General features: G+C 42.2%; 2 protein-coding genes across 4 annotated transcripts in view; one reads left to right on the top strand and one right to left on the bottom strand.

Moving 5' to 3' along the window:
* Nucleotides 1-22,576, top strand: part of LOC117365406 (somatostatin receptor type 1-like) — a 93,066-nt gene that overhangs the window by 4,491 nt on the left and 65,999 nt on the right. The window lies entirely within an intron of this gene.
* Nucleotides 1-22,576, bottom strand: part of LOC117365405 (forkhead box protein A4-A-like) — a 32,047-nt gene that overhangs the window by 8,183 nt on the left and 1,288 nt on the right. Inside the window, exon 1 of one of the 3 annotated variants that reach the window (XM_033955817.1) lies at nucleotides 9,695-9,867. The exons of 1 other annotated variant lie outside the window; for it this stretch is intronic. In XM_033955817.1, coding sequence (XP_033811708.1) covers nucleotides 9,695-9,808 — 114 coding nt within the window. In that variant the 5' untranslated portion in view covers nucleotides 9,809-9,867. Of the gene's footprint in view, nucleotides 1-9,668; nucleotides 9,868-22,576 lie in introns of those variants that run through there. One more of the 3 variants, XM_033955818.1, reaches the window with a different exon arrangement.

The raw sequence follows: 22,576 nt of genomic DNA, 5'->3' as shown, positions 1-22,576 counted from the left end.
CTAATGAAATTAAAAGAATGATGTAAAATGATTTGCATATACGAAACATATATTTACATAAATAAATGCAAATGAAAAATTATGCATAAAAAATAAATATATCAAACAACGTAAGTAAAATTGAGATCATAAAAAATGTTTACAAAAATGAATTACAGATTATCATACAAGATAAATATATGCATGTACAACAAATAAGTGACTAAAAAAAGAGAGAAGCAAAGTACCCAATTGCTATGTTGGTTTCACAAACCTATATTGTTCAGACCAAAAATCAAATCTTTCTGAAATACAATAAAATAAAACCTATAACCTATTGTCAAGTTTTGTCCCTTTTGGTTCCTTCACTTTCTCCCTGCCCCTGAGGGTATTCCTTTCAGATCCTTTGTCCCTGTTACACTTTTCCTTCCATCAAAAGCATGCGCCTCTCCACTTCCTCTGAACAGAACTTGTCTTTTCACCTTAACCCACCTGAGCACGTGTGTAAATGATTCAACCTCTCACCTCTGTAACTTGGAATACTTTAATCTACCTAATCACTCCCTCATCTCTGCCATAAATCCTTCTTCCTCTCAAGCTTCCACACTTTCATCTCCTGCTGCAATATTCACAACGACAGTCTCTTGCGTGTATGTCTGAGAATCTACAAAACTGTGTATAAATCAGCTACACTTATTTAATAAAGTAAATTTCAGAAAATTATAGAGACTTCCCTGTGTGTCAGTGTGCTTTAAACTGCAAACTTTTGTAGAACTTCATTGCCATTTTAATCTCAGCCAGATTTTTAGTTGATATTTCCTCCACTATCGTTTTTTCCTTATTCGTCTCATTTACTGTCACATATTGTATTTCTTCCCCCATTTCCCTTTTGGGTTTGTTTATGTCTAATAATTGGTCTATGTTAATGATGTTGTCTCCCCGTATTGAGAGATGTATTATGTGTTTTTAGATATGTTCATCGCTTTATATTAAGATTAAGCGACATCAAATTTTAATGAAACTTGCTACGGTTATACTCTCTGGAGAATATAGCATACGTCTGATTTAAGAGTCTAGGACCAGGACAGTATGCTATGGGGCTCATACTAGTACTTTCTACACTGGATTATTGCAACATCATTTATATGGGTATACCCAAAAAAAACAGTGAGGAAACTTATAATAGTTCAGAACACAGCAGTCCGCTTGATATTTCGATTGAAAAAAGTGACCATGTCAGCCCCTATTACAGACTACTGCCAGTCGAAAGCACGAATAATATTCAAATTCTCTTGCATATGCTTCAAGCTAGTATGGGGACTAGCACCTACATACTTGTTATCACACTTCGTATTATACAGTCCCACGAGGCAAACCAGAAATTGCAATCTATTCGCATATCCAAACATTACCGGCTGTAAATACAAAACCTTCCTGGATAGAACTTTTATGTACCAAGCAAACAAACAACAACACTGGCTGGACAACTGCATAAATGGAGCTAGACTGACCTACATCACCTTTAGAAAAACCATAAAAACTGTCTTATTCGACAGATATGTCACCTAAACATCAACTACACCAAACACTAATTCCAATTCTATTTTCCTAATATGTCCCCCCTGATAAATTCTAAACAAACTGTATTATGTAATTTCGCCACTTTATCTAAAAGGACCCCTCTGAAACTCTAAACAAATTGTATATTGTAATTGCTGCTTTTTAAAATTCTGTAACTGTAATATTGTAATTGCTGCATTTTAAGATTCTGTACACTGTAATTTCACTAACTATCTGCATATTGTAACTCGCTGATTGTCCAGCTCTCTTCAGTTGTAAACCGCCTAGAAGTCACACGATTATGGCGGTATAGAAGAATAAAGTTGTTATTATTATTATTATTTTCAAAAAACATAAACCGGCACTTAAAAACAGTGGCATAATAAAGGGGGGAGGGGGCGGTCCACCCCGGGGCGTCATCTTCCTTGGAGCACCGGCATCTCTCTTCCTCTCCGCCCTTCCCCTGCTGCACACACCCCCTTCCCTTCCCCTGTACCTTTTGGACTTTGGCATGAGTAGCCACCAACTTACTGCCCGAGTCGGCTTCGGCGCTCTCTCTGACACCACTTCCGAGACCCGCACCTATGAAGTGATGTCAGAGAGTGCCAAAGTCGACACGGGCAGTATGTTGGTGGCTGCTGGCGCCGAATTTAAAAAGGTATGGGGAAGGGGCGTACGGTGAGGAAGAGGTCGGGGGAAGGGGTGCCGCTCATCCTTGCAACACCACTGCTTAAATGCCTTACTAGCCAACGTAGAACTGGGCATTTTCGAATCACTGTATGGGAAAACTTCAATACTTCAATCGAATATTTTCAAGTTTATTTTGTTATCCCGCCTTTTCAAAGTTTCAAAGCGGCTAACTTTATAAAACATTTGAGTGGGGTAAAGACAATTAAAACAGAATAATAAAGACATTAAATATTAAAATAACATCATTTAAAAAAAAAAAAAACCCAGAACAAAACCAAAAACAGCAATGACTACAACAACTAAACATTAAAACATATGACTGTACTGACACAAAAAGGAGGGAGAAGAACTACAATATTTTTGAAAGGAAAGAACAAATAAGGATAAAACAAAAGGTAGGGTGGCCACAGCAGATTTTCTGAGCAGAAAGGCTGGTCAGAAAAAAATTCTACTATTTGATTAAAAGAAAACATCCTTAAAAGGACGGTTGCGCTGCAAAAGCATCTTCAAAGAGCGTGGAGGGGCATAATTTAAAAAAACGTCTAAGTCCCCTTTTTGCCTAAGACCCTAACGTTGAAAGTAGAAACAGGGAAAATGTCCATTATCAAAAAAAAACATCCAAAAGGAGGTTTTTTTTTATTACGGCCTGCCTCTACGTTCATCTGTTTAAATGCCCAGACCACCACTACGTCTACACTTACCACATATAATGAACCAAAAAAAGGCCTAAGTCCCAAACGCCCAAAGCCAGGCTTTTTAGGCGAAGGAGGAGCCAGTCCTCCGCCTAAAAGCTGGATTCTGTAACTGGTGTCTGTAAAAAACAACACCGGTTACAGAATCCACACACCCCCACCCCAGCAACTATCGCGACAGGAGAGGTGGTTCATCTCCTCTGCCGCGATAGCAATGCCACCAAACGTGGTACTTAGGATCACTATCGCGGCAGGAGAGATGAGCCGTCTCTCCTGCAGCAATCTATCCCTCCCCACCGCCTGACAACGATCTGGGCAGGAGGGAGCCCAAACCCTCCTGCCCCAGCGCCCCCCATCCGCCCGACAACGATCCAGGTAGGAGGGAGCCCAAGCCCTCCTGCCCCAGTGCCCCCCACCCGCCCGACAATGATCTGGGCAGGAGGGAGCCCAAGCCCTTCTGCCCCGGCAACCATTCCACCACGCTGATCCGATCTGGGCAGAAGGAGCCCAACCCCTCCTGCCCAAGTGACCCCCCACCCCCACCCCCACTAAGATACGGGCAGGATGGATCCCAGGCCCTCCTGCCCTCGGCGTACCCCCTTCCCATGATCTCACCCCCACGAACCCCAGATCAGCCCCCCGCCGACCCCACTCATGTGTCTAAGGCCCCGCCCACACAAGGGGACTAAGGCTACTGGGCCAATTCCGGTTGGCCCAGGCACCTCAGGCCCCATCTGTGAGCGGGATTTGAGGTGCCTAGGCCAATCAGACCCTAAGGCCCGCCATACAATGGATGGCGGGCCTGTCGGATGGACGGGCTTGGGACCCGTCTGTCCGTCCAACTTTTTTCCAGATACGGGAAGGTGTCGAGGGTGGGGGTTGTCAAGGGGTTGGTGGGGTGGTTGCGGGGTCGGCTGGTGGGGGGCCATCAGCTCAGCAGCCCTTTTTTTATCACTTATACCTGTTTTGACTTGGTCTAAGTCAAAACTTATAAGTGCCGACTAGGCAACCTGCCTAAAGTTTTGGTTATACCTGCTGTACGCCTATGTCTAGGTCGGCCCACCTCCCGCCCTTTCCCCTCCTCTAAAAACGTCTCTTTTCGCTCTATGTGTTTAGAGGCAGGGGAAAGACCTAAGCTGGTTTTAGATATGTCTAAAACCAGCTTTGGTTATGGGTACTTGGACGATCAGGCTTTTTAATCGTCCAAGTATCCATTTAGACCACTTTTTAGATGTTTGGGGTTTTTTGATTATGAGCCCCATAGTTTTTAAGCTTGATTTAAATTTCTCTAATGAATTAATTTCTCGAATATAAGCTGTCACTGAGTTCCATAATGTGGGTGCGGTGACAGGGAAAATGCAATTAATAACTCTTAATGATGGGATTACATGTAAGTTCTGGTAAGGTAAACGGACTGTATGATGGATGGAGTCTATTAATGAATTCCGGTTGCCCGGTTTGTCTAATTTTAAAAGTCAACAATATTATTTTATAAGTTATATGATGTGAGATTGGGAGCCAATGGGATTTAATCAGTAAAGGTGTTACGTGATCGAATTTTTTTTGCATTATAGATTATTTTGATGGCTGTATTCTGAATTAACTGTAGGCGTCTGACTTCTTTTTTTGTAATTCTGTTATAAAGAGCATTGCCATAGTCTAGACAGAAGATGACAAGTGAGTGGATAAGGACGTTGAAAGATGCTTGATCTCGAAAATTAGTGAGAGAATGTATCATTCGTAAATGGAAAAAGCATTTTTGTACCACTGAACTAATTTGATCATGAAATGAAAGTGTATCATCTAGGATAATTCCCAGAAGTTTAATAGTTTTTACAGATTGGATGGGTGTGGATCTAAATTGTATAGGTGAAAGCAGTGCTTGACCCTTTTTGAGTGGGAAGACCATAGATTTAGGTTTTTTATATTAAGTGAAAGCATGTTGGAATCAAGCCATCTACTTATTTTTCCAACTTTTAGTTGATAACTGATATGTCATTGGGGTCATTCAAATCAATTGGATGGGTTAGCTGTATATCATCAGCATAAGCGAAGACAGTAAAAGCCATTCGATTGTCCAAGAGTGATCAGGGGAGCTAGGAAGATATTAAAGAGTAGGAGAGATAGGATAGACCCTTGAGGAATACCAAAATGATTAGGAAACCTGTCTGAAGAAGATCCATTGAATGAAACTGTAGATGAGCGATCTTTGAAATATGAAATAAACTAATCCAGCACTTGTTCTGTTATACCTATTTCTTGTAAACGGTTGATAAGCAGTCTATGATCTATAGTGTCGAAGGCTGAGGACAAGTCAAGTGAAATTAGAACTACTGAGTTATGGTGATCCAAATGATATATGATGTTGGTAACCAGTCCGATAAGTGATAATTCAGCGGAGTGGTGTTTTCAAAAGGTTAGAGTGAAGTACATTAATACTTTCCACAAAGTTGGAAATTTGGGGAAACACGATCTTTTCGGTGACTTTGGCTAGGAACGATATGTTAGAAATGGGACAGTAGTTAAATATTTCGGAGGCAGTTGTTTTGAAGTCTTTAATTGATTGTTGCCTCTTTCCAAAGTTTTGGAACATAACTCAATGTTAGGCCAGTGGATATGAGATCAAGTATATGTGGACTGAAAATCGAAAAATATTGTTTCAGTATGAGCGGAGGAATAGCCTCAGAGCTTGAGACCTTTATATTCATAGTATTGATGGTCTTCTGAATCTCCAGAGAAGAAGGAATTTTAAAATGAGAACATTTAGATTGAAATAGGTCAGAATTCTACAAATCAGAATTTTGCGAATCTGTGACAGAAATAATGCTAAGATTTAATTGAGAAAATGCAGCTCTAATGTTCTTAATTTTATCAGTGAAATAATTGGCCAGAGATTGTGCAGAAGGCAGATGTAGTGAATCACGCTGTTTTTGATGATTAGTAGTCAAAGAACGAACAATTCTATAAAGAGCCGCTGTATTCTTAGTTTTGGAAATTTGTTTGGTGTAATAAATTGTTTTTGCTTGTACTATTTTTGTTTTATAGTAGGTTGCATGTTCTATATAGCACCGATGGTCGTGTAGGGTTTTATTGCGCCTCCATTTCCTCTCCAAAGAGCGTAACTGTTTTTTGATCAGAGTTTAGTTGAGTACCATGGGTTTCTTAGTCAATGAGTAGATACAAATTTAGTTTGAAGCAGTGCTAATTCATCTAGAAGAATAATTAAAGAGTTGTTCCATTTCGCAGTAAGTACTTTTAATATTACTTCAGAGGTAGCATCCATAGGAGAGACACCAACTGGCCTAGGAAAACTCAGAACTCAAAGGTTTAGTCTTCTATTGAAATTCTCTATTTGTTCCAATTTCTGATGTATAGATAAATTATATTTAATTATAGCAGTTACTGTCTTGTTTAATTCTCTTAGTTTGTTTAATATCAGAAAAGTAATCCCTTTGAAAACTTTCCAAAGATTGAGAAAGTTCATCCATTTTACCCACAAGTAGAGATATATCCTGGGCAGATTTTAACATTGTAGTATTAAGTTTATGAAGGCTACAAAAATATTTACCAAACTGGAAAGTTATTGTTGTTTTTTTAACTTGTCCCTCATGAATATGCATGGGCAGACTGGATGGACCATTCAGGTCTTTATCTGCCGTCATTTACTATGTTATATAAGAAAAAATTTGCACGCACCTGATCAATCCTTAGAGGGCGCATTGGCTGTGAATAAAATGCTAAACTGTGGCAATGACTTGGGTTTGGGGAGAAAGAGTGATTGGTGAGATTTGCAGTGCTACCCCTAGTATTTCTTTTGCCCACTATTACTACTTATTTCTATAGCACTATTCGACATACACACCAAACACCAAAACGCTGTACTGTACACCAAAACATGGAAGAGACAGTCCTTGCTCAAAAGAGCTTACAATCTAGTTATGACAGACAAACTGGATAAAAATGTGCATCTATACACAGTGCTCAGGTGAGGGAATTATAGAAGAAATGATAAGACAGATAAGGGCGTTAGCAGGTGGGTTGGAGCTAAGAATTAAAAGCAGCTGCAATGAAGTGAGCTTTGACATACTGAGTCAGGCAGTTAGGACCAGGAATATAATGCAGCAAGCTGGAGTTGGCAATAGAGGAGAAGAGTACATATAAGAGGGACTTACCTGATAGGCGAAGTTCCTGGGGAGGAGTATAGAGAGAGAGGAAAGAGGAAAGATACTGAGGAGCTGCAGAATGAATACACTTGTAGGCCAGTAAGAGGAGTTTGAATTGTATGCGGAAATGGATAGGGAGCCATTGAAGAGACTTAAGGAGAAGGGTTGTGTGGGCATAACAATATTGGCGGAATATGAGGTATGCTGCTGCAGCAGAGTTCTAAATGGATTGAAGGGGAGAGAGATGGTTTGGCAGAAGGCCAGTGAGATGCAGATTGCATTAGTCTAGGCTAGTGTTTCTTAACATGCGGTAAGGGTACGCAAGCCTCTTGTTGGGGGTAGGCAGCACCCTTCCTCCCTTCCTCCTTAATGGCCACCTCCGCCACAGAGGATCCCATGCCATCCTTATTGCCTGCCTGCTCACCCACCTCCGCTGAAGCCGCTGCCATCGGCGGAGATCCCATGCCCTCCTTCCTGCCCACACCCCTTCACCAAAAGCCATCCCAGAAGCCTTCCCTCTGATGTCAGAGCTGATATTAGAGGAAAGCCTTCTGGGTCAATGGGGGATTCCAGTTACCTCCTTCCAGGTGGGCTGTTCCTTCCTGCCTTCAGTGGCACTTGTTGCAGGGACGTGTCAGTGGCTCTTTCATACTGCACGTAGCTGACCCGGAAACCTTCTCTTCAACATCAGAGGGAAGGCTTGTGGGTCAGCCACATGCTGCGTGTAAGCCGCTGCCCGCACGTCCCTGCAACAAGTGCCATTGAAGGCAGAAGGAGCAGTCCAGATGGATGGCCCTGAAGGAAGTGAATGAGTCCCTGGAGCAAGCAAGTAAGGGAGAGAGGGGAGATGATCTGGGACAAAGGGAGAAAGGAGGGGGGAGGAGCGTGTTAATTTCGGTACAAAGGCTGGAAGGCAGAGGGGGCATGAACTCGTGACACAGAAGGAATGGAGGGGCATGAACATTGGACACTGAAGGTCGGGAGGAAGGAAGAACTAACTTGGGACATAGGAGGGAATAGAAAGGGAAAATTGTTGGGCATGAGTGTGTGAGTGAGAGGGAAAGAGATGGTGCACATGGGAAAGGAAGAAAGGAAAATTGGGCATAGAGAGAGAAAGTGGAGTGAGGTAGAGATGCATGGGGAAAAGAAGGATGAGAGGGAGAAATTTTGGATATGGTTGTGGAGAGGGAACAGAGGGAGCGATTGAAGGGGATGCAAGGGGGAGTAATGTTGGACATTGGGTAATGTTGGACAAGGGAGAGATGGAGGGAGAGATGTGGCATTGTGCTGGAGAGGGGTGAGAGAAGGAGAAATGGGCATGGGGCTGGTGGGCAGTGGTGAAAAATGTTGCACATGATTCAGGGGATGAGAGAGGGAGAAATGTTGGATGTAGCAGTAGAGGGGGTGGGAGAGATGTACCCTAGATATCTCTCTCTCTCCCCACTCCCTTTGCAGCAAGGGAGGGAATGAGAGAGAGAGACATGTTGCCAATGGGGGTGGAGGACAGAGGAAGAAAAGTTGGACTCATGGAGGGACAGCGAGAGATGTTGGTTGGGGATGGGAATAAGGCCTGCAGGAGAGGAAGCGTGCAGGAGGCAGAAAGAAAGAAATATTGGATGCACAGTTAGAAGGAAATGCAACCAGAGACTCCTGAAATCGCCAGACAACAAAGATAGGAAAAAAATATTTTATTTTCAATTTAGTGATCGAAATTTAGGGTTCCTTTTACAAAGCTGTGCTAGGGCCTTAACGTGCGGAATAGCGTGCGCTAAATTGCTGCAAGCGCTGGCTGCTACCACTTCCTTTTGAGCAGGCGGTAGATTTCCAGCTAGTGCATGCTATAGCGCGTGCTAATCCGGTGCGTGTGTTAAAACCGCTAGCGCGGCTTTGTAAAAGGAGCCCTTAGTGAGCGAAATTCGTCAGTTTTGAAAATTTATATTGTAGCCCACTGTAGCCCAGGACAGGGCTCAATAGCACTCTCAGTGGTTACTACAAAATAGCACACCAGCGTGTGACCCGAAATGGAGTCACCCTGCAGGACTGAACTGTTTTCAACAGGAACAAAAAATCCCAAAACAAAACACAACAATTGAAGTTCATAGGAAATAAATCAATTTTACTCATTCCTTCCTGAAGGTAAGTAGTTCATGATACAGCTGCCAAACTTGTCAGAATGTTCCCAAACAGCAGCAAACAAAAATATCAAAATAAGCAAGCAAACAAACAGCATACAATAAAGTTCTTGGCTTGCTCTCAGCAATGATTTAGTCTCAGCTGTGTCTGAGAGTTCAGCTCTCCTCAGAGCTAGTTCTGACTGCTCCCAGGCAGGCAGTTTCAAAAACACAAAAAACAGTTCATGGCACTTATTCAGTAACACTAGTGCTCCAAGTTCATTAAAGCCTCTGGCCAGTTCAATTCACTGCCAGGACAGGAGAGTGTCAGGTTTTGCACAATAAAGCCTCTAGACAGGCTTTCAAAAATTCCCTCCCAGGGTGATAGTAAAACCTCTCCCAAAAACCACACTCCTAGCTTGCACAACAAAAAAATAGTCCCCAAACAGTCCAGAGCAAAAATCACAACTCACTGTTCATAGGTGAAAGCCCAGCCCACCTGCATGGCTTCAGAAACATCAGGAGCATACTCTGCCAGACTCTCCTCATACTCCATGGGCTGTTCTCCTGGAACTAGCAGCTCTTCAGCTTGTCCAGCCTCTAACAGCTCCATTGGAATGGGTTTGTTGCTCCTGCTTGGCTCAGGGGACTCTCTAGGGAAAAAAGGCTTAAACCTCCTCCCTAGCTGGCCTGCCTGTCTGTTCTCAACTACAGGTTTAAATACTTTAGGGTGACGCCCTACTCTGTCTGAGTCGACAATGTTCCAAGGGCCTCTTGGGCTCCCCCGGTGGCTGGATGGGTAAATATCATTTAACTCTTCCTCAGTTAATTCAAGCTCCCTCTGGTGGTCAAAGGAGATGTGATCAGGCTCAGGAGCCTGAGGGACCTTGGAATCTCCCTTCCTGGTTTTCCTTTTCCCTTTTTCCCTTGCCTTAACTGGGACCTTGGCAGGGAGAATACCTGGCTGGTCACAATATCTACTGTCTATATTTTGCACTATATTCGTCTATTTTTCTATAGTTGTTACTGAGGTAACATTGCATATTTTAAAGTCATTTGCTTTAACCTCTTTGAAAAAAAAATCCCAAATATATATATTTTCTCTGAATACAGTGTGCTTTGTGTTTTGTTTTGTTTTTTATTTTGTGGTTACCATTATGAATTAATAAGATTATATTATGTGTATATAACATAGTAACATAGTAGATGACGGCAGACCCGAATGGTCTATCCAGTCTGCCCAACCTGATTCAATTTAAAAAAAAATTTTATTTATTTTTATTTTATTTTATTTATTTTTAAATTTTTTTCTTAGCTATTTCTGGGCAAGAATCCAAAGCTTTACCCGGTACTGTGCTTGGGTTTCAACTGCCAAAATCTCTGTTAAGACTTACTCCAGCCCATCTACACTCTCCCAGCCATTGAAGCCCTCCCCTGCCCATCCTTCACCAAACGGCCATACACTGACACAGACCGTACAAGTCTGCCCAGTAACTGGCCTAGTTCAATATTTAATATTATTTTCTGATTCTAAATCTTCTGTGTTCATCCCACGCTTCTTTGAACTCAGTCACAGTTTTACTCTCCACCACCTCTCTCGGGAGCGCATTCCAGGCATCCACTACCCTCTCCGTAAAGTAGAATTTCCTAACATTGCCCTGAATCTACCACCCCTCAACCTCAAATTATGTCCTCTGGTTTTACCATTTTCCTTTCTCTGGAAAAGATTTTGTTCTACGTTAATACCCTTCAAGTATTTGAATGTCTGAATCATCTCCCCTGTCTCTCCTTTCCTCTAGGGTATACATATTCAGGGCTTCCAGTCTCTCCTCATATGTCTTCTGGCGCAAGCCTCCTATCTTTTTCGTTGCCCTCCTCTGGACCGCCTCAAGTCTTCTTATGTCTTTCGCCAGATACGGTCTCCAAAACTGAACACAATACTCCAAGTGGGGCCTTACCAATGACCTGTACAGGGGCATCAACACCTTCTTCCTTCTACTGATTACGCCTCTCTATATACAGCTCAGCATCCTTCTGGCAGCAGCCACTGCCTTGTCACACTGTTTTTTCGCCTTTAGATCTTCGGACACTATCACCCCAAGGTCCCTCTCCCCGTCCGTGCATATCAGCTTCTCTCCTCCCAGCATATACGGTTCCTTCCTATTATTAATCCCCAAATGCATTACTTTGCATTGAATTTTAGTTGCCAGGCATTAGACCATTTCTCTAACTTTTGCAGATCCTTTTTCATATTTTCCACTCCCTCTTCGATGTCTCCTCTGTTACAAATCTTGGTGTCATCTGCAAAAAGGCACACTTTTCCTTCTAACCCTTCAGCAATGTCACTCACATACATATTGATTGGCCCCAGCACATTGATTGGCCTCACATACAGGATTGGCCCCAGCACTGAACCCTGAGGGACTCCACTAGTCACCTTTCCTTCCTTCGAGCGACTTCCATTAACCACCACCCTCTGGCGTCTGTCCGACAGCCAGTTTCTGACCCAGTTCACCACTTTGGGTCCTAACTTCAGCCCTTCAAGTTTGCTCAACAGCCTCCTATGAGGAACTGTATCAAAGGCTTTGCTGAAATCCAAGTAAATTACATCTAGCATATGTCCTCGATCCAGCTCTCTGGTCACCCAATCAAAAAATTCAATCAGGTTCGTTTGGCACGATTTACCTTTTGTAAAGCCATGTTGCCTCGGATCCTGTAACCCATTAGATTCAAGGAAGTACACTATCCTTTCTTTCAGCAACACTTCCATTATTTTTCCTGAACTGAAGTGAGGCTCACCAGCCTGTAGTTTCCTGCTTCATCCCTGTGACCACTTTTATGAATAGGGACCACATCCGCTCTCCTCCAATCCCCAGGAATCACTCCCGTCTCCAGAGATTTGTTGAACAAATCTTTAATAGAACTCGCCAGAACCTCTCTGAGCTCCCTTAATATCCTGGGATGGATCCCGTCTGGTCCCATCGCTTTGTCCACCTTCAGTTTTTCAAGTTGCTCATAAACACCCTCCTCCGTGAACGGCGCAGAATCTACTCCATTTTCTCGTGTAACTTTGCCATGAAAAATGAATGGAAGAAATTGCATTACAATTAGTATTATTATTATGAAAGTGGGGTCTGGGGCAGAGCTTGGCCAGGGGTGCTTGATTGATATTTGTTAAACTTAAGGGGTACACTTGGCTTGAGGCAAAAGATGATGATGGTATGGATGAGAGCTCAGAAAGAAAGGGACAGATTTTAGCAATGTTGTAGAGAAGAAACGACAGATTTTGGCAGTCTGTTGGATTTGTGAACAGGAGAGAGATGAGTTAAAGAGTACCCTGAGGTTGTGATCTGACGAGACAGGGAGGATGAGGACATTGTCCATAGAAATAGAGAATGGGGGAAGAGGAGAGGTGGGTTTAGGAGGAAAGATAAGGAGCTCAGTCTTGGCTATAAGCTAGATTCACTAACCTGCCCAATCGTAACCGATCCGTGGCTGATCTACAGCAGGCTGACAAATTCACAAAGGGCCAGCCTGCAAATGGGAGCGATCGAAGGAATGCCCCCCACCAACTGCACGGTTCGCTGGAGAGCGATCCTTGAGCATGCACAGACCATCTTCCTTGACTGTAGATGGTCTGCACATGCGCTGGCCCTTCGTGCCCGGCCGAGCTTTTTTTCTTTTTTTCCTTAATTTACTGTTTTGGTTTTTTTACTTCGTAAGCCCATGGTTTTAAGCCGCGTTTCGATAAAAAGTCTTCTTCAGGGGTCCCTGGCTCACCACACAATTGTTTCCCATGTACTCACCTTTATAGGACCCCCCAGGGACCCCTGAAGAAGACTTTTTGTCGAAACGCGGACCATGTTGGATCCTGTATCCCTAGCGGACTAGGTCCTTTAAGGCTCTTATGTGGATGATTTACTTTTATGTGGATGGAATTATTTTATGTGGATGATTTCAGTGTACCTTTTGGAATTTGACACTTTCAAATAAAGTCCATTTAGGAACATTGTCACTCCACAGAGTTTTTTTGGGTTTCTCTGGATTTTCAAGTTTCAAGTTTATTAAAATATTTGTTATACCACTTATTCAAATTTCTAAGCGGTGTACAGCAATAAAAAGTAAAGTTTATAAAACAAACATTTAGTATTAAAATAATAAAAACAAGACAGTGTTAGTCTAATAGGGGTTAAACAGGGAGCACGTAAGTTGACTACACACAAGTAGGAAAGGGGGAAGAACTACAATAATTTAAGTAAAGAGAACATTAAAGGTAAAAACACAAGGTAGGTAGGGAGACTAGCATAGTTTAGTCCTGAAAAGGACAAATTTTCTTCTTTGTGGACATTTTGGGGTCGATTCCTTTTGTTTTTTACTGTTTTCAAGATACATCCCTTTTGGTGCACATGGATGGCTCTTTTTCATTTTGAGACTCAGTTAAGAAAGACGTTAAGTGGAGTTTTTTATGCCATTGAAAATATGAGACAGCCTTGTGATACTGTGTGTATGAAGCTATCATGATGGTTTTGAGGCTTTATTCTCCACTTTTACTGAGCCTAATGAGCTGCCTTCCATTTGACACCTATATAGCAATAGATTCGTTATTTTTTGTATCCCCTGTGTGGTTTGTGTGATACAGAAAACCTACCCATACCAACTATTATTTACATATAGAGTCCCACTACCTTGTGGCCACGAAAAGGTGTCTTACATATGCTAGTGAATAGAGCGCTAAGATTTTGTGATCCAGACAATCTTCTGAAAGAAGAGGACACCCTCCAGAATACATTCTTAGCTAATAGCTACATTAGAAAAGACACTTCTCAAGCCCTAAAACTTCTGGGCATCCCAACCCATAAAATCAACAACAACCAACAACCATTTGATGAAGATTTTGTGCTCCCCTGTGTCCAAGGAATGTCAGAAAGCACAGAAGAATTGCTAAAGAACAACATCAAAAACAGCCTACAGTGCACCACAGAAGCTGGCGCAAGATACCCTAATAATTTCAATGGAGACAAAGGGCTCATCCTGAACAAAGAATGGCACATACTCATTCAAAAAAAAAAAATTAGTGTCGAGGACAAAGGGCTCCTTTTATGAAGGCACGTTAGCGGTTTAACGTGCGTAATAGCGCACGCTAAACCGCCGGATGCACTAGCTGCTACCGCCTCCTCTTGAGCAAACGGTAGTTTTTCGGCTAGCGTGGAGGTTAGTGCGTGATTAAAAGTCACACGCGTTAAAGCCGCTATCATGGCTTCATAAAATTAGCCCAAAGTCTTCTTCCTCCCTCCTTCAGTTTTAGAATATGACCTACAGAAATTCCTCACCCATCCAGAGGCAAAACTGCCCCAATGAATTTCCAGCCTGATTCCCGCCAAAATTCAAATTTGTAACCAAAAGATTTTCCTGTCTCAGTTTCCCACTGAAATCTTCCTTCCTTCCTGAAGAAACCACACATCGCATACCTGAGCCAATCAGGCTGAAAACCAACGATGATAAAGACAAACTACAGACCTCACAGCATACCCTGAAGAAAGCCACAGCACAATGGCTGAAATGTCAGCTCTACTTATTCAGATTCGACAAGTCCTGGACAACTGCAATGATCAAATATTCTTTTTTTTTTTAATTGAAATTTTACAAATACAAAAGTATAAGAATAAACAAAACAATAAGCTGCAGATACCAAAATATACATAATAATATGCAAAATATAATATAGTTAATATACAAAGTAAAGTTAATTAGGATTTACATGAGTCCTTACATATTCATCAAGAGGGGTCCAAATTTTTGTGAATCTGGTTATGTTATTTTGTTTGAATTATTATTTCCTCATACTTTCTGATGACACAAAGGTGATTCCACCATTCATAAAAATTAAGCCTAGAATTAATTGTCTTTCCAATTGGAAACAATATGGTGGATAGCTAAGGCAATCATGAAACCAAATATTTTTTTATATAATGGTGGTATTGATATATCTGGATTAGAGGAACACAATATGATTGATTTATATGACATGGCCAACTCATTAATATTCATGGTTAAAATTGAGCAGATTTTGAACCAAATGTCTGACCAGTAAACTTGTAAGTTAGGGCATTCATATAAGAGGTGTATTAGAGTCCCAGGTTGCTGTTGGCATGACCAACAGAGCTCTGAAGTCGCATGTAACACTCTAGCCATTTTAGCCGGGGTCCAGTAAGCTTTATGCATCAAATATTCTATTTATCCACCTTTTCATTGTTAACACTGGCTCTCTTCATCATAATCAGTGCTTTATCTGGATCAGAACACTACTCACAGGGCTGCCCTAGTGGGTCTGGAGGTCCTGTCATGCTGATGATGAGGATGCGAAGGATACTGCTTATTGGTGACAGCTGATTGCCAGATTCCGGCTCATGATAGAAAGGCTCTGGAAACAGCCCAGTGAATAGCTCCTGGCCCATAACTGTCCCTACAATGCCTACTCAGATGTTCTTAACTGCCTTTTTGACAGTATGGAAGGTGAAAGTAACAAATTGTGATTGGCACTAATATTTTGGAAAGGGATATAAAATAGAGGAGGAGGAAATCCTAAAATAGTTTTGAATGTAGACTCCCTATTGGCTGTCCCTGAGCACATCACATTTCTGCAGACAGGAATCTTAATTCAGAGCTGCCAATTTACCCAATTCCAAGAAGGATATCTCTTTCTATACCCTTTAGCGCTATATAAATGTTTAATAGCATTATTAACAGGAGCTGTGAGGGACATCTCTCTCTATACCATGTAGCATGATATAAATATTTAATAGCAGTACTAATAGAAGCTGTGAGAGTCATTTCACTCTCCATCCTGTGCACTATATAAATGTTTAATAGCAGTACTATAGGAGCTGTGAGCGATGCCTCTCTCTATACCCTATGGCACTATATAAATGTTTTAATATCAGTACTAATAGGAACTGTGAGGGACATCTCTATTCTGTAGCACTATATAAATCTTTAGTAGCAGTACTAAAAGGAGCTGTGAGGGACATCTCTCTCTATACTCTGTAGCACTAAGGTGGAAATTCTATAACCAGCGCCTAAATTTTGGCATCGGTAGGCACCCTGCCAATGCCTAAGTAATTGAAAAATGCAGTTAGAAATGGCAGGGTTGAAGCGCCTACTGACACCTAAATACAAGGCGGCTGAAATGGCCACTGGAATTGCGGCTAGGTAGCTGCCTTAGGCCGTGGAATGCCAAAGTAAGCGTGGCAAACGCCAGAATTGGCATTAGGTGGGCTAAAGCAGCTACCCAGCCGTGAATCACGCCAAGATAGGTGACTGACATGTAGGCCCAGAAAACCCTGGAACGGAACCCCCGTGAATTTCGGGGGAGTACTGTACCTATTAAATTCAATTGCACAATGTAAGAGACATACCTCATACTCCAATAGAGACATTATCAGTAGTGCCTACTCATTCTATTGTGTACAATTCTGGTTGCCCTATCTGAGAAAAAGATATAATGGAACTAGAAAAGGTTCAAAAAAAGAGCAACCAAGATGATAAAGGGGATGGAACTCCTCTTGTATGAGGTAAGACTAAAGAGGTTCGGGCTCTTTAGCTTCGGAAAGAGACTGCTGAGGGCAGTGGCGTAGTGAGGGTGAGAGGTTCCTGGGGTGGTGGCGCTCACCCCTTTCCTTCCCCCATACCTCTTTAACATTCAGGGCGCAAGCAGCAACCCCAACCTGCTGCTCACACCAGTGCTGGCTCTTCCTCTGACGTCACTTCCTAGGCGTGGGTCCAGGAAGTGACATCAGAGTAACAGCCGTTGCTGGCGCGAGCAGCAGGTTGCCCTGGATCAATAGTATGAAATGTTGCTACTATTTGAGTTTTTTTGCCAGGTACTTGTGACCTGGATTGGCCACCATGAAGACAGGATACTGGTCTAGATAGACCTTTGGTCTGACCCAGTAAGGCTATTCTTATTTTCTTATTAACTGTCTCTCCATAACCCCATTTAAACACTGAGAGCACAATATAAAGAGGATTTCTGCTCCTAAGGGCTCCTTTTATCAAGCTATGTTAGAGGCTTTTTAGTGTGAGCCGATGCAATAAATGCTCTGACGTTCATGGAATTCCTATGTGCATCAGAGCACTTACCTCGCCAGTCCGCGCTAAAAACCTCAAGCGAAGCTTGATAAAAGTGTGTGAGTGTGAGGGGGGGGAGGGGTTTTGAAATTGGCTTAAACAAAATCAAATTTCGCTAAAATCCTACACTTACCAGCTTAAAAAGTGGACAGGCCAAACGGGCAGATTTAGGGCAGGGGAAAAGTTGGGAGCAAAAAGGGTTCTTAAAAAAATTGGCACCCAAAGATAAACACCAGTTGTGCATGTTAATTATAGAATAATACCACATACAATTGGCTCTACTAATTGGCATTTACATGCATAAATGTTAGGTGCTATTTTAGAACATATATATGCTTAGGGCTAGGGGCCTTTTGAGGTCGTGTCCGGGGGTCTGGACGGTTTTTCAAAACCCAGTACTTTGGGTTTTGAAAAGAAATCGCGTCGGGAAGGGGCTGCAATGCGGAGATGTCGCACATGCGTGCATGCGCGTGATGTCATCGCGTCACTTGCACGGATGCCTTCCTGCCTGACGAACAAGCAGCAGGAGGCGGAGCTGGGACGTAATGTGGCGGGGATGGGTGGAACTGCCGTCGGAGAGGAAGTTCCAGCCCAGCCAGGCAGCAATTGGCTGGCCTGAACTTCCTCTCCGACGGTAGAATTGACGTCAGGGAGAGGAAGGCTGATCGGCCCGGTAGATCGCCAAGGCAAAGTGAGTCTGTCACAGAGCCCAGGATGGGCCTTGGCACCCCTGACCTAGGCCATTTGTGGAGATCTTTGCATGTTTGCCCCTACCATGCACTGATTTGTAGTTTTAGCTTTCTTTCTTTCCTTTTCTGACCTGGAAGTTTCCTCCTGTTTTTTTGGGCTCCCAGTTCAGTCAGAACCAGCATCTATTTGGCTTTGGTACTTTGAGCCTTCATTACCAGTTTAGTGGTCGGTTTGCAACCTATTGTGTATCCTCTGAAAATTAATTTAACACAGTCCTGTTTGTGACACTGTGTTTCTAGGGATGCCACTCACCAGATCTCTGTCTGAATTCTTGAAATTCTGGGCCTTGAGTATTGTCATCTGGTCAGAGACAAGGGATCATACCGGGGGCAGGGTCCCTAGGAGCATGGAGCTCTGTGTGGCTGCCCCTTTTAATATTCAAAGCAAGTTAATCGGACAAAATAAGCTCCTGCCCAGTTAAATCTCTTTGGGGAGCCCAGGAACGCATACTTAATAGCATGTAACTGGACAGTGCCACTGAATATCTGCTCTAACAGCCAGTGCCGAATTTAGACTTGGTGAGGCCCTAAGTTATATAAGCTTGGAGGCCCCTTATTAATAAGTTACACCATATCATATACCCTGAAACAATACTTAAATGGAAATTTAAAAATAATTTTAGAAGACATTGATATTTTCTATGTATAATACTGACAAACCCCCTGTTTTATAAAACCACAAAAATGGTTTTTAGCGCAGGCTGGCATGCTGAATGCTCCCGACACTCATAGCAGTCCTAACTATGTCCAGTTATTTATACAGGAATGGCACTCTACCCAGCTGTACCCAGATAGCTTCCAAGTGCCACCAAACACCCAGATAATCAATGCCACTACCTGGATAAGACCCATAATTGAATATCTGAGTCTAATTTAGCTGACAGCTGATCACCATTGGTTGAATATTAGCCAACAGAATTTTACCCCTGCTGTTGAGTTCTCAAACAAATGATCCTGTAAATCCATAGACAAAAAGGTCAGATTGTGTGCCACATTCAGTGACTGGACTTCAATCAGTGACCTCAATGACACTGTCTCCTATGGAAAAAAAAAATCTGCAATGCCAACTATGTCAGTCACAGATCAGTGAGGAATGCAGCATCTGCCCCTGGAGTTACCTGCCCAGTCTCTGGCAGCACTACCTCCATATAAGGCCTCCCACACTTTACAATATAGTGAGATATCTGCTGCCAGTAAGAGAATTTATTTTCCTGCATTCCTCTTAGGGAATTGCTCTTCTGGACTTCATAGCCAGTGACACTCTTATACAATAAAAGGTCAATATCTCAGAACATCTAGGGCAGTGGTCCCTTTGCAGGGCCACACTTTGGATTTACAGGTACTTGGAGGGCCTCAGAAAAAATAGTTAATGTCTTATTAAATAAATGACAATTTTGCATGAGGTAAAACTCTTTATAGTTTATAAATCTTTCCTTTTGACTAAGTCAAAATAATAATATTGTCATTTATAGCTAAAGAGACATATGATCAAGAAACTCATTTATTTTACTTTTGTGATTTTGATAAACATACCGAGGGCCTTAAAATAGTACCTGGCGAGCCGCATGTGGTCCCCGGGCCGCGACTTTGAAACCACTGATCTAGGGAATCTCCTGTTTAAAGGCATCAATCCTCCCTACTATGGAAAAAAGTGGGCAGTACATGTAAATTTTAACAATTAACCCCCATTTAGGTCCACTGGTATGGAATGCACATACAGAGAGATGCCCTCTATCTTATTGTTACTTTCATCAGGGCTCAGTCCAGTTTAAATAAAAGAAACTGGAGATTTTTCTCAGAAAAAAAAAGACAGAAAAACTGTGCAGGCAGATAAAGCAAAGTCAGGAGTGGGGCTGGCCTGGTGGCACTGTCAAGGTTCAGTTCCCAGGAGGTCTTTCACTCTCTGGATTAGCTGAGATTGGCAATGTTATAGAGGTGAAACCTTATAGCAATACTCAAGGCCCAGAATTTCCGGAATTCAGATGGAGATCCTCAGAAACACACTGTCACAAACGGGACTGTCCTAAATTAATTTTCAGAGGATACAAAATAGGTTGCAAACCCACCACTAAACTGGTAATGAAGACTCAAAGTACCAAAGCCCAGTAGATGCTGGTTCTGACTGCACTGGGAGCCCAAAAGAGCAGGAGGAAACTTCCAGGTCAGAAAAAGAAAGAAAGAAAGCCCAAACTATAAATCAGTGCATGGTAGTGGCAAACATGCAAAGATTTCCACACATAAGACCAAGGATCCTTCTAGTCCAGTAACAGCAACCAGTCCAGGTTACAAGTACCTGGCAGAGTCCCAAAAAGTAACAAGATTCCCTGCTACCAGGGACCAGAGTTGGTCAAGCAATGTATTACTACGTAACGCTTTAGTTTATAGTTTATTATAATTTAATATACCATCTTTCCTGGAGCAAGAACAAAGCAGTGAAGTGAACAATAGACAATAAATCTAAATCTGAGAGGAAAGAATGACAGTTGTCAAATAAAAGGAAATAAGTTGAAGGAAAGTGTATGAAAAGTAATAATAGCAGTAATATACGTATTACTGGCAACACTGGTAATATATTACTTAAAAAAATATGAGTAACCACTATTGAGTAAGTTAGGTACTTTCCAAAAGTAACATAAAACAGTCACTAGTTTCATTAGGAAACAGGAATATGGTAGTTACTAGTCTAGGTAGGTTACTGTGTAAAAAAATGTGTTCCCCTGTGAATTCGCGATTTGCAAATCGTGGACTCTCATTCACAGTATGCTCCAACCGCTTCTTCCTGTACTAAAGGCAGGCTACACCAATCAGGAGCTGCATGTCAAAGCAGCTCTTGATTGGTGTAGCCTGACTTTAGTAACAGAAAGAGGCGGTCCGAGCATACCGCAAATGATTTTATGCACCCGTTGGTGCCCCAGCTGCCCTCTCCTGCCTTTTTACAGATGCAAAACCGCATTTGCGGTTTTTCATAATTCACGGGAGTTCCTGGAACGGAATCCCCGTGAATTTCTGTAATATACTGTATTTGTATATTACACCCAACTCTGCCAGGGGCAGACCTATAGTGATCTGGGCCATGGGCAATAAGGGTCGTGGATCCTTAACTATCTATCAAAAGTTATTAAACAAGATGGACCTTAGGAGAGAGTGGACCACCTCCTGTTCTGGGCCCTCAGGCACTGCCCTATTGTCCCAATGGTCAATCCACTCTTGTATTCTATTTCACCTCAGGAATAAACAGCAGGTTTCCCCAGGTCTACCTTGATCATGGCTTACAGACTTTTCCTCAAACCATTTTTAAGCCCAGTTACACTAATCCCCTACTTCTATAAACTTTGGTGCAAAATTTTGAGATTAGTGTGCAAAACTGTGCAAGTTATGGAACAGTATATACTGTACATAAGTGCTATTCTATAAGTTCTGTTGCGTATAACTGCAAAGGAAGTGTTAACAGGGTAGGAGCAAAGCTGGGTCAGGGGTGGGTCAGGCACATATGTTTATGTTTCTTAAAATTTGATATTCCACCAAGGCTTTCAACAGTTCTTAGCAGCCAACAAATACAATCAAATACAATAAAAAGAAAGGAACTCCAAGAGCTCGAAGTGCCCTGTTGAATTTTTGATTTTTTTTTTTTTTTTTGCGTTTTGACACTGGAGTGCTGGGGAAGGTGGGGGGGTATAGGGTGGGATTGGGGTGGGGGGGATGGTTTTTGACTTGCCTTGTTGAGTACTTTCGTCTCCATGCAGAAACCCCACGGATGACTATCTTATCTGTAGTTTTGTACAAGTTTTGTACGTGTTCCGACTGTTGTATTTCATTTGTATGTGACTTTGTTAAAATTTTAAAAAAAAATTTTGGACAAAAAAAAAAAGAAAGGAACTCCATAATATACAGGAAAGACTTATTCAGTCTATAAAATAGAAAAAAAAAGGTGTCCATATCCCTCCATTTAGAGTTTAGACCAGTGGTTCCCAACCCTGTCCTGGAGGACCACCAGGCCAATCGGGTTTTCAGGATAGCCCTAATGAATATGCATGGAGCAGATTTGCATACCTCTCACTTTCATTATATGCAAATCTCTCTCATGCATATTCATTAGGGCTAGCCTGAAAACCCGATTGGCCTGGTGGTCCTCCAGGACCTAGTTGGGAACCATTGGTTTAGACCATTGATATATAGAGATGTTTCTGTGCCTTGTTAATAAATATGATCATTTATGTACTAAGGGCCTGATTCTATATAGTCCACCTAAACAAATGATGCTGACTAGCACAGCACTAAACAAAACATGATTCTATAAAAGTAGAGGCACTGTAGAAAATCACGCTTACAGGCCACCTAAGCAGTATTAAGCATTGCTAGGCACCCTAACTTTAGAAGAACCCTATTTATGCCGGGGTTTTCATCACCTAAATACCTGCGCCTAAGTTAGGAGCCTAAGTCAAAAACACATCCACGATCCACCCCTAACCATGCCCACCTTTAGGTAGGCCCTTTTTATGGAATTG

Source organism: Geotrypetes seraphini, chromosome 8 (assembly GCF_902459505.1).
Source record: "Geotrypetes seraphini chromosome 8, aGeoSer1.1, whole genome shotgun sequence".
Taxonomy (NCBI): Eukaryota; Metazoa; Chordata; class Amphibia; order Gymnophiona; family Dermophiidae; genus Geotrypetes; species Geotrypetes seraphini.
Note: the sequence above shows the minus strand (reverse complement) of the source record. Positions and strands in the feature narration are given on the sequence as shown.